The 12,360-nt window shown below is 51.2% G+C and overlaps 1 protein-coding gene across 1 annotated transcript in view; it reads right to left on the bottom strand.

The window, feature by feature from the left end:
* Positions 1-12,360, bottom strand: part of DICER1 (dicer 1, ribonuclease III) — a 2,611,056-nt gene that overhangs the window by 2,148,519 nt on the left and 450,177 nt on the right. Inside the window, exon 7 of the mRNA XM_069637684.1 lies at positions 6,842-7,010. Within this exon, the coding sequence (XP_069493785.1) occupies positions 6,842-7,010 (169 nt within the window). The remainder of the gene's footprint in view (positions 1-6,841; positions 7,011-12,360) is intronic.

Below are 12,360 nucleotides of genomic sequence, written 5' to 3'. Positions count from 1 at the left end.
CTTTGGCTGTTATGGACAGGCTGTCCTCACACTCCGATGACAGATGTGTTGACCCCAGACACCACAGGCAGATCCTATGGGGGTCCGTAAGGAACAAGTTACTTACCTGTAACTGTTGTTCTCCAGCATGGGTCTGGCATGGATTCACATGCTCATGAATATTCCCCGGTATAGAAAAAAAATCAGTATCAGTTTTGTTTCTGATCTGTCTTTCTTAGTAGTAACCAATCACTGGTCTCTGGGTCATACTGCCCCCAGCCAATGACTGCCCTCTCCCTAAGCCCCGCCTCTGGCAGCCATCCTCAGATTTGGTAGCACGTAAAGTGGCAGTATGACCAAGTGAAGAGCCGCAGAGGTGTAGGCGGGAGGGTTCGCATGTGAATCCATGCCAGACCCATGCTGGAGAACAACAGTTACAGGTAAGTAACTTGTTCCTTCTCCAGCATGGGGTCTGGCATGGATTCACATGCTCATGAATAAGAGAATACATAGCAGTACACACAGGCACAACCACGGGAGGTGGCAACAGGCTCAACATTAAGCAATACAACAACTCAACATTAAGCATCTCTTACCTCCTCACCAGGCTCACCTTAAGCGAACAGGTTGCGCAGCACTGCTTGGCCGACCCTGGACTCCTCCCTGGAGTCCTGATCGATGCAGTAGAATCTCGTGAAGGTGTGCGTCGACCTCCATGTCGCAGCCCTGCAGATGTCGAGCAGGGGCACACCAGACAGGAACGCCGTGGTAGCAGCGATCGCTCTGGTCGAGTGGGCTCTCGGATGGCCGGGCAGCGGTCGGTTTGCCAACCAGTGACAGTGCATGATGCAGCCGGAGAGCCATCTGGAAATGGAAGCCTTCGAGAGAGCCTTCCCTTGATTCACAGGTCCAAAGTTTACACACAGCTATGTCGTCTTCCGAAAACTCTTTTGTGCGGTCCAAGTAGAACTTCAGCGCTCTAGCTACGTCCAGCGAGTGCAGAGTCCTCTCAGCCGGTGACGAAGGCGACGGGAAGAAAACTGGCAACACCAAGGGTTTGTTGAGGTGGAAGACCGAAGGGACCTTGGGCATGAAGGAGGGGTGCGTCCTCGTGTCGTGAAAAGTCAAGTATGGTGGCTTGCAAGATAGGGCCTGGATCTCTCCCACTCGTCGTGCGGAGGTGATGGCCACGAGAAATGCTGTCTTCCATGACAGAAACTTCAACAGTGCCGAATGCACAGGCTCAAATGGGGCCCCCATGAGCCTGGTCAGCACCACGTTGGCAGGGGACTTCACCGGCGGGGACAAACGGAATAGTCCCTTCATGAATTCTTTCACCAGTCGATGAGACCACAAGGACGCCCGTCACGTAGTTCTGGTGTATCGTGAGATGGCGGCCAGATGTATCTTGATGGAAGCGTGAGCTAGTCCAGCCTTGGCCAATGACAGTAGGTACGGCAATACTTGAGGGGCCGTAATCTGCAGAGGGTTAATCTTCTGTGCACGGCACCAGACAGAGAACCTCTTCCATTTATGTCCCTAGCACTTGTGAGTTGAGGACGCCCTGGCCTTTGCAAGAACCTCTCTGCAGTCGGCTGGGATGTCGTATCCTCCAAACTCTAGTGCTGCAGGAGCCAGGCCTGCAAGTTCAGCGACTCTGGGTTGTGATGAAGAATGGCGCCTCCTTCTCTGGAGAGAAGATCCGCATCCAACGGCAGCTTGACTGGTGTGGACGCTGACAAGTCCAGAAGGTCCGGGAACCAGATCTGTCTCTGCCACGCCGGCACGACGAGGATCATCCTGCACCGGGACCTCTTGAGCTGGTTGATGAGCCGGAGCAGCAACGGCAACGGAGGGAACGCATAAAGAAATAGGCCGCCCCAGGGAAACGAGAAAGCATCGCGCATGCTCCTCAGCTGGGGGAACCTACTGGCGAACCTCCGGCACTTGGAGTTGGTCGCCGTCGCAAAGAGATCGATCTGGGGTTCGCCCCATCGTCGGAAGAGTCGATCCACTTGATCTTGGCGTAGTTCCCACTCGTGGCACGAGCGCAGCTCTCTGCTGAGTGAGTCGGCAATGGTGTTTTTTATTCCTGCCAGATGAAAAGGCACCAGAAACATCCCTTGGGCGACGGCCCAATGCCACAGATTCTGGGCTTCCTTGGATAGGGAAGGGATTCTGGTTCCGCCCTGCTTCCGGATGTAGAACATCGTGGTGGTGTTGTCGGTGAAGATCCTCATCACCTTGCCCTTGAGGGACGGAAGAAAAGACCTGAGGGCCCAGAACACTGTGCAGAGCTCCAAGATGTTGATGTGTAGTGACTTCTCCTCCGGGAGCCAAAGGCCTCTCGCGTGAAGATCTCCGTAGTGCGCTCCCCAACCTTCCAGGGAGGCATCCGTCGTCACCGTCACCTGGTGAGCTGGGGTCTGAAAGTCCGTGCCCGCCGACAGATGAGAGCGGGTACCTCACCACCGGATCACTTGACGGAACGCCTCGTTGAGTGGGATCCTGTCCTCAAAGCTGCCCGTTGACTGGACCCAGCTGGCGTCAGGGAATTCTTGTAAGGGGCGCATCCGAAGTCTGCAAAGGCGCACCAGATAAATGCAGAGGACATCATCCCGAGGAGGGACTTTATAGATCTTTCCCTGGCCATGTCCCTGGCCAGCAGACGCTGGACCTTGCCCAGGATGGTCCTGGTCCGTTCCTCCGACGGCGAGGCCAGCCGCGCCACTGTGTCGCGCTTGGCTCCCAGAAACAGGGCGACTTGCGACGGGACCAGGTGGGATTTTGGAAAGGTGATGGAGAACCCCAGGTCCGTGAGCAGCTGGACGGTCTTCGCAGTGTGCTCCACGGCGAGCTCCCTTGTCTTTGCCCAGATGAGCCAGTCGTCCAGGTAGGGGTAGATGTGGATCCCCTGTAGGCGCAGCTGCGCCGCCACCGGTGCGAGGCTCTTGGTGAACACCCTGGGTGCCGACTTCAATCCGAGCGGGAGGGCCTTGAACTGGTAGTGCCGCCCTTGGACCACGAACCTGAGGAAATTTCGGTGTCTTTTTAGAATGGGGATGTAGAAGTACGCATCCTCCAAGTCCAACGACGTCAGGGAAATCGCCCTCCTCCAGCTGTCCCAGCACGTGCTGGAGGGTGACCATCCGAAACTTCTGTGCCTTGATGTACTTGTTCATTCGTCGCAGGTCCAGGATGGGACGCCATCCTCCTGTCTTCTTCTTTACGAGGAAGTACCTTGAGTAAACTCCGGAGCCCCGAAGCCTCTTTGGGACGAGTTCGATGGCCCCTTTCTTGAGCATCGCCCTTACTTCCAACAGTAGTTGAGGGACGTGATTTTCCTTCCTGGCCACGGGTGGAACGCAAGGTCACTTCTTCTGGAACTCGAGGGCGTGCCCTTGGGCCAGGGCGTCCAGCACCCAACGGTCGGTGGAGATAGACTCCCACACGCTGACGAACCTCGCCAGCCGACCTCCCACCGGGGTGCTTCGGCGGGTGCCCGACCCCACTGTCGGTTCAATCTTGTTTGGCGGCCTCCTTCACCTCCCTGTCGACGATGGCGGGCACCACCTGACTTGCCGCGTCCCCTGTAAGCCTCTTGAGACGAAGATCTTGCCGCTTGGCGGTACGTCGAGGAGCGACTGCTGGATCCCTTGGAGGCACCTTGTCTGCCTCTGGCGCTCCGAAAGGACGGCTGTCGTGGTTGGAGAACTCCCAGTGCCCGGGCAGTCTCTGTGTCTGTCTTGATAGCCTGAAGGGACTCATCAACCGCCTTTCCAAACAGGTTGTTCCCATCGAAGGGCATGTCCAAAACTTTGGTTTGTACGTCCTGGCGGAAATCCGTCACCTTGAGCCATCCTCGTCGTCTCAGGCAAACGCTGTTGCCCAACTGACGGAAACTGGTGTCGCCGATGTTCGTAGCCACCGTGATGGCGTGGTCCGAAGCAATCTCACCTTCCTGTAAGATTTCAAGGGCCTCAGCCCTTTTGGCGTCCGGAAGGAAATCCAATAGAGGGGCGATTTTGAACCACAACACTCTGTCATAGCGGGCTACGATAGCCAGGGCGTTGGCCGCCTTGATAGTCGTCGCTGCGGATGAGATGACCCATCGTCCCATCGTATCCAGCTTCCTGCCCTCGCCGTTCGGCGGGGAAGTTGATGTCGAGGCCAATGCCCCCCCCCCAGCTTTCTTCTTTGCTGCTGCCGAGACGACCGAATCCGGGGTAGGTTGTGCCCAAAGGCACAATGGGGCAGTGCCGGGGACCCGGTACTTCTTCTCGTACCTGTCCCTCTTTTCAGGCGCCGTGGCAGGGTTGTTGAGGAGGGAGAGCCCCTCATCCCAGATGTCATCCAGAAGTGGTACGGCGAGGACCATCTTCCTTTTAGCCTCGCGCCGTTGGTAAAGGAACCCTTCCTTTTTCTTCTCTTCGGGGCAGAGCTTTAAGAGCTCGGATGCCCTGGAAATCATGGCATGGAAGGATCCAATCTCGTCGGGCGGGGACGCCCGAGCAGGGGGCGACAGGGGACACGTTCCGTCGTCGCCTCCGTCGTCATCTGTACCTGTCGTAGCCGTGTCCGTGCCTGTATCATCCCCGTGGATAGTTGACCGGAGGGAAGGCAGAGCGGGCCGCAGAGGTGGGAGAGGTGGCGGAGGATGCGTCCTCCTCTTATGCGGTGGACTTTCCGAAGTTCCCAGCTCCGGTTCCCCCATCGGGTCTGGCTCAGGTACCTCCGTCGGGGGAAGGGGCAACCTTGTCCTTATCTCCGAGCATAAGGACTGAATCGCTGACAAAATGGCCGCCGAAGTGTCCTGCGGCACCGGAAACGACGGGCGTGAGGGCTCTTGAGGAACCTCGTCGGCGACACCGTCGCTCTCGTCGTCGCCCTCGTCGGGATCCCTCCCGGTGGGCTGGGCCTCCTCCACGACTTCGATGAGCTCTTCTTCAGAGGTCGTGTCCGTATCCACGATGGCCACTTGCCCCTCCCCCTCCTTTTCCAACGGGGACTTCGTGGGGGTCTTCTCGATGGGCCTGAAAGACGACTCCCTCCGCGGTGGCAGGGAGACTCTGGATCCTGAGGTCACCTCCACTGGCGTAGCCTCCACAGGCTGAGCCAGGGCTGCTGCGACATCCTCAATCGAGGTCTTAGCAGGGTGAATTAAGGCCATCGTCACCTTCTGCACGCCTGGGGCCTTCACCTTGGGGGGAGGGTCCGAGCCTCGCTCCCCTTCTGCCGGAATCTTCGAGATCGACCGGGGTATCTCCAGAAGCTTCGCCGGGTTCTCGGACTTCCTCTCACCCGAGCCGGAGCGTTGGCTCGTGGTTAATGGCGCTGAGGAGGATGCGCCCTGCCTGGAAGCCAAGGAGCCCGACCGTTCGGCGCTCCCAGTGCCAGCGGACTTGCAGTGCTTGGCCTTTTGTTGGGCCCCCGTCGCCGGGGCGCCCTCACAGGACTTAGAAGACCGCTCGGACTTCTTCTTCTTCTCACCTGACGGGCTCTTACCTTCCAGCCAGTTGGCGAGACGGAGGTGGCGATCCTTCATGGTCCGCTCCGACATGTTCCCACAAAACGCAAAGTCCTTCTCCACGTGCGTCTTGTCCTCATGGAGACAGTAGAGGCATAACGAATGCTCGTCCTCCTTGAACACGTTCTGAAGCTGGGATCCAGGGCAGGTCCTGAACAGCTTCCCGGGCGTCGAGCTTCCTTTCTCCTGGGCCATGTCCGGGGTAGGCCTCGGAACTTCTGGAATCCTCCAAAAGCGTAACTCGACGAAATCTTCACCCTTGAGGGGCGTAGAAAACTACAAAAATGGGTCCCTGTTGGTCGGATGTAGAAACGGTGGAGCTTGAGGCTCTTTTTAACCGAAAAATTATAAAAATCTCCTGAAAAAACGCGAAAACGCAGCAAAAGCTCGAGAGCTACAGCACGAGGACTCCCAACACTTGAACGTGCGGTAAAAATCTGAGGATGGCTGCCAGAGGCGGGGCTTAGGGAGAGGGCAGTCATTGGCTGCGGGCAGTATGACCCAGAGACCAGTGATTGGTTACTACTAAGAAAGACAGATCAGAAACGAAACTGATACTGATTTTTTTTCTATACCGAGGATTCCCGGCCTGACGACGGGGAATATTCATGAGCATGTGAATCCATGCCAGACCCCATGCTGGAGAACGGACATCTTTGCACCGCAGTCAAAGCATTTCTTGAAAACCGACCTGGGTGTGGAAGACGCCGAAGACAGACCCATTCTTCACGGATTCACTCTAAGAATAAAGAATTTACTCGAAGAAATTATCGAAGATATTCCTGTCAAGGTATAAACCATACCGTATCCGAAGGGTAAGCATGGAAAAATGGAACTCAAGCCAACGGGTGCTGCGCGTGCTACATATACCTTGGGTCACGTCGACATCGAGACAGAGGCCTCCGTGGGCCATCGAGTTGACAGGCATCGATGCACAGCGCCCCCTGCTGAAAAAAAACTTCCGAAGCAGCAAAGCTGGGTATTGAAAATATCAAAGATGAGGAATACATGGGAGAACACAATCTATTTGAAAAGACAATTTTGATATTTGTCAAGATGGCAATGGTTTTAAAAATGGGTTCACCTCGAAGAAAGATGGATATGCTCAAATAAAAAAGCATTTATTTAGAGGGGCTTCATCAGCAGATACATTTTGACAAGCAGCCACAACATCAGGTATATATGAAACAATCTTCTAGGTGTCGTATTACAGATTTTAGGAAGATCTCAGTCACTTAAAGGAAAGAACGATGTCGCAAAATTTAAAACTACTTTCTCAAGGTAAAATGCCATGTGAGAATTATATACACAAACTGGCTCACTAAAAGCCCTCACCTGTTTTGAAATGATCGTAGAATCTCTTTCTTTGCACTGAATAGATATGTTGCAATCGCTGAGAAAATGAATTGCTTCATTTAATTCCTTTAACAATCTTCCATGAAGCCTGCTTTTGTCGAAATATGTTCCACAATCCACCACAATTTCACATGGCTGACAGGAATGTCTTTTGAAAGAAACAGAACCACACTGTTGAATAAAATATTTCGACAAAAGCTATCTGTTCTAATAGTAAACATTTAAAAATGTCAATTATATGAAAATAAATGGGGTAATAAGGGAAGAGAGGAAAAGACGTTTTACTGCACTGGTAACCAAATTTACCTTTTAGGAACCCATGCGACACAAATGTATTTTTGAAGTCCAGCTTTCAGACATTTTATATTTTATGTCTTCCTTTGTTCTAGGGAACCGCGAGGTAGACTTACAATGGGCATTCTGCCCACTTGGGCTCTTTGTGAGGTCGTATGGCAGTCACCATCTTGGTTTCTACTGGTTTCGACCAGTACATGTCTCTTGGCACTGCTTCTCACATCCCACTGTGATGGCCTAGGCTGAGTGGTAGTGATAAGGGCTAACCAGAATGGTTGTCTACGTGACCTCTGTTCCTTGCCCCATCTTGTGATCAGTGGGGTGGCTTTGTGCAGCCCCTAACAGCAGTGATACTTAAAGGTTCTCCAATCCATGCCCACTCTCTTGTTACTGGATCTTGGAAGGTTTAATACTTCCCTCCTGGAGGATTACCCACCATTGCTGCATCTTTACACCATCTTGCTATACTGGCTGGATGCTGTGGTTTAGTTATATCTAAGTTGCAGTTTTCTGCTACTATAAGTCCATGCAAGGCTGCCTGCATCCGCCTGCAGACTCCACTTAGGGGATGAGTTGGGTCTTCCATGCTGAGATTGCGACCAGGCCATTTTGCTTCCTGTGTCAAGGTCAGTAGACAGACCTTGTCAAGAGGATGGAGACGCCCCCACCTCTCAGCCCGGGTTGTGAGGGTCTACCAGAGTGGAAGCCAAAGCCATTCCTGCCACAGAGGGGGAAGGTGGCAGTTGGTTGTGCCCCAGTTTCTGTTAAGTACCTATATGTGTTCGAGCAGTATCACGGATAATCACCCCATACCGCTGTATGAGGACGCTTCTTGTATCAGACCCATCTATGCATCAAGGTGTTCAGCAGATCACCCACAACTTAGCATCCCACTAGAGCCTCCAGAGAGATAGCTCCATTTACAAGATTTCCAGAGAGAAAGAGCTGCTAGGTGGAAAGCGAGGAACCTATGCGGCAGCAGGGCACACTACGCACCGCCATCCAACAATGACACCGGGCGAGAGCTGCTACTGCGCAGCTCCCCAACACAGACTTGTACAACCCAGCTGCAGTTAGGATCCTTGACCTGAACTTTAGGGACACTGGCACGCTTACTGGTGATTTGTGTACAGGGGAAATGGGCCAGGCTCATCTCCCTTTTTATGTATTCTGCAGTCTGTGTTAGGCATAATTATATGCAGTACCCTTTGGGAACACCACACACAATTAAGACTACAAGTGACAGTACAAATTCACCTTTGGTACAAGCCTGTACTACACAGTTAAAGTGGTAGCGATGGCTGAGCAGCCAGACTTATCTCAAGAGTAAGTGAGCAGTATCAAATAGTTACACAAAGGACAGCAATTACTATGATTCAGGCAAACACTGACTCAAGGTTTTCAAGTAAAAGAACATACATTTATTTCACTCTTCAGTTGTATAACATTACACTATTATAAGCAGTCGTCTAAAAATCACACTCTTAGTACACCACACCACGTCCCTTCAATTCCAGACAAGTTAAGCTCACAATTGAAGTGGGAGCAAAATGGCACTCCAGCAATTTAAAAAGGGAGGGAAAGACAAAGTTATTAGAAATTAAATCAAACCAACAGTTAAGTACTCAGGGCAATTGAACAAGAGGAACTACAGTGATAAAATCAGGTAGAAAAGGCTTAAGGCCAAAGTCAATGGGTCAAAAGTCTTTTGCTCAAGATCACACAGTTCATGGTAGTTCGCGGTAAGGTTTGTGGCACGGTTTCCGGACGAGGTTGGTTGATAGAAAAGTTAGTTCAAAGAGAAGAGAAGGACAAGCCCTCGGAATGGATAATGATTTCAAATACTTTCACCGCGGTTGAACGAAACGATCAACCGGATTTGCACAGTACCTTAAAACAGAGAGGAAGCTGTCGCTGAAGTGGACGTTCCTGGTAGTTCCTGCAGGCTCACGGTTCCTGAAATGACTGTCGGACTGACAAAAGTAGGAAGACTGGAGGGTCTTGCACTACCCAGGCAAGAAACCAGCAGCAGAACAAAGCAACAAATAAAAGGTGCGCTCCTTAAAACCCAAGCAGGGTCCGAAATTCCTGGCTATCCGGCCCACTGTAGCTCTGTACAGCGAATTCGACCAGAAGAGGGATCCTGGTTTGCAGTTTGGGCAAACTGGTTGGTCCCACCAGCTCAAGGGAAGAGGTTTCCTGGAGGATCTTCTCGGTCGTCGGATTCTGAAGATTCGGACCTGCAGCAGGGCTTCACAGGGCGGTTCAGTCGTTGTAGGGGTCCTCTTCCATCAGCTCCTCGTTGGTTCTTTTGTTCCAGTGCCGACTCTGCCTTTCCAGTCCCAGAGACCTGCTTTTTATGCAGTTTTCACCCATTCATACAGCTTGGCTGTCAAATCACACAGCAGGGTGGCTGCCCTGCCAAGGACAGTCCCCTCAGCCAATCAAACAGGAGTGTGACTTGGGTTACCAAGGGAACCCATGGCAGGGGTCCGAAGATCCCTCCCTCACATCCTGCCTACCTAGACTTTCAGGTGCCTTGAGGAGCAAAAAGACGCCGAACAAAGGAATCATCCCCGGTTTGGCGCGCAGAGTAAAACACGAGAAAGACTAACAAAAATAAATGGCGAATAAACCCAGCCGGAGCCAAAATAAAATGTATTTGGTCAAGCGGGTTTATGTTTGAGGCTAATATAATAGCCTGAAACAATACCATGGTTATATAAGATAACCGCAGTAGAAAAGTTAGGGTAGTTACCACTGCCACCAGCCAAGTCTTGATGTAAAGGGAGCAAAACAATGCTCCAAGAGACACAGATAAAAAGGGATAAGAGTTAACCCTTTCCAATACTCCATGTAAGATGGGGTGTACTGGGTCTGTGGTTTAAAGTGACTAAAATAAAGTTAATGGCAACTTTACCTTTTCGGGAGGACAGTAGTCAGCCCCAGAAAATGGAGTCAGTGGGAAGTCCCAAAGACAACCATGTGTCACTGCACTGAAGGTGCTGTGTAACACGCATGAAAAATATGAGGCCATGGAGTAGGTGAGGCTCCAGTGCTCAAGGTCACACAAAAAGTGAAAAACACACACAGCAAAACACATGCAAGAGTGGGAATAAGGCTCACACTCTTACCATGTGAAAAAAATAAATCCTAGAAATCCAGCAAAGCTGCTGAGGGACTCATTAGGTAAGGGAAATCAGCCATTTAGGAGAATTCTCCCTAACAGTCTGTAACATCTTCCCAGATACTGGCCAGGGATGCAAACCAATGGGAGAAGGGGGGCAGGTAGGGTGGAGAGGGGGAAAAGTTAAGGTAGTAAGCAGGAAAGTGTACATTGTTTGGATGAGCTCAGAGCAGCAGGAGAAGGAGGTGGCAGATGAAGAGATAAGATGAAAGGACGGTGGACAGAAGCGTGGAGGTGATTTGAAGAGATGAAGTATTATTGGTTGGTGAGCTACAATGATACTGTGTTTTGCGAGACTGTTTGTAAGGTGCGAGAGCAGCCATGGAGTAGGGAGTGAGCGGAAAGGGTGAATAAGTAGAATGAGGGGTGGAATAGTAGTGCAGAGGGGAGAGCAGTAGAGAGAAGAGAGTAGAAGTGGAGCAGAAATAGCAGCAATGGAACAGAGTGGTAGTAGATTGGAGAGTGGTAGAAGAAGGGAGAGTAGCAGAAGAGAAAGTAGAAAGGAGTAACAGTGGAAGGTGAAGGTAGGATGTGGAGATTGGGAGACATTGGAGGAACAGACGATGAAGATGCTGGGAGAAGACAGATGGCGGGTAGAACCGGAGAAAGGAGTGTAGCTAGAGCAATACAGAGAAACACTGAAATGAACCATCAGGGGACAAAAGGAAGAAGTTAGAATTGGGCTTCAGTGTTGGGAAGGCACACGTCCTTAGAACAAATCCAAAGAAGTCACACCTACAAAGTCCCAGACAGAGGACAACCCGATAAGGCGATTGGATTTAGACCCTCAGCATCAGACAGAAAGCTGGAGAGTAGGGATACCTGGGTTAGGGTGGGTCTTGCATTCTCTAGAGGAACGGGCAGACAGTTCTTACAGCCGCTTAAAAAAATAAGTAATAAAAAGCATTGAACTATCTTTGGTGTTTATTGAGGTAATCTGTGGCACTGTGCTGATGCATCGTTTACAGCCAGTGTCTCTGGACTTGATGCAGTTAGCTGAAGTCACCTGGAAGTCACCTGGAAGTTTGGTGGGGCACCACTTCCCTATATATCTTCTCCTTGCGCTATTCTGAGTCACCTCACCATTGTCTCCACCCAGGACCTTTTTCTGTGAATGGGACTCGACATTTTTTCAACCAAGTAGCCAGAATCTGCTTTTCCAGTTTCCCGTCTTTTTCATCTGTATTTTCATTGCTGGCTTGCGAGGCTTTACCATGAGAAAGCAGTTGGTTCTCTCTATGTTCATTAGGGTCTCAGTTGATTCAGGCTTCAAAGCCTCCTGGGAGCCGGGTCCTTGTAATTCACACATGGGAAGAGGCCCTAAACTCACCAGTTTGTTTTGTGCTGCTGTGGATTTTTTTTAAACTACAACATGAGTACTTACCTCTGGGTCTTGGAGTTGGTAGTTATTCAAGGCACTCACCATCAGAGTTCCCTCTCGTCACAGTAAGTGCTTCTCCAAAGTAGGTCTTTAACGCATTTCCCCTTGGATAACATTGGGGGTCCTCCTGCCGTGCTGCATCCTCTCCTAGCACGCCTGGTTCTCAAACCGACCTCTGGATCACTTCATTTGGAGTCTTCTTTGGTTGTTCTTGGAATTGTTTGCTGATTAATCTGCATCTGTGAGGTAAATCATAGACTTGCATGTATTTTCCCAAACACATGGCTGGCCTACTGACCTTGCCCCGTTTTAACTCTATGAAACATTCAACTCACTGTGGAACTCTCCTAAAGTGACTTTGGCAGCACATATTTGCTCCAGGAAATATTTCCTGTACTTCACTTGGGTTCAGGGAGTGCAAGGTCAAGAACTAGATTTTCAGCACTTACCAGTTAGGGGCCTCCATTACTTTTTCCTGTGGTAAAATATCTGGTTTCCTTTTCTTCCCACCCCTTGTTTATGTGTGATGTTGTTAGGCAGAAACCTTTGCAGTTCCCTTAGGGACCACTGCAAAACGTTGAAGACCACAGGAGTAAGCAGTAAACCCAATTGGTAGCAGTCCGCACCACCCAGATT

This window comes from Ambystoma mexicanum, chromosome 14 (genome assembly GCF_040938575.1).
Source record: "Ambystoma mexicanum isolate Mex_15411 chromosome 14, UKY_AmexF1_1, whole genome shotgun sequence".
Classification (NCBI taxonomy): Eukaryota; Metazoa; Chordata; class Amphibia; order Caudata; family Ambystomatidae; genus Ambystoma; species Ambystoma mexicanum.
The sequence above is the reverse complement of the archived record's forward strand: the minus strand, read 5'-3'. Positions and strand labels throughout refer to the sequence as shown.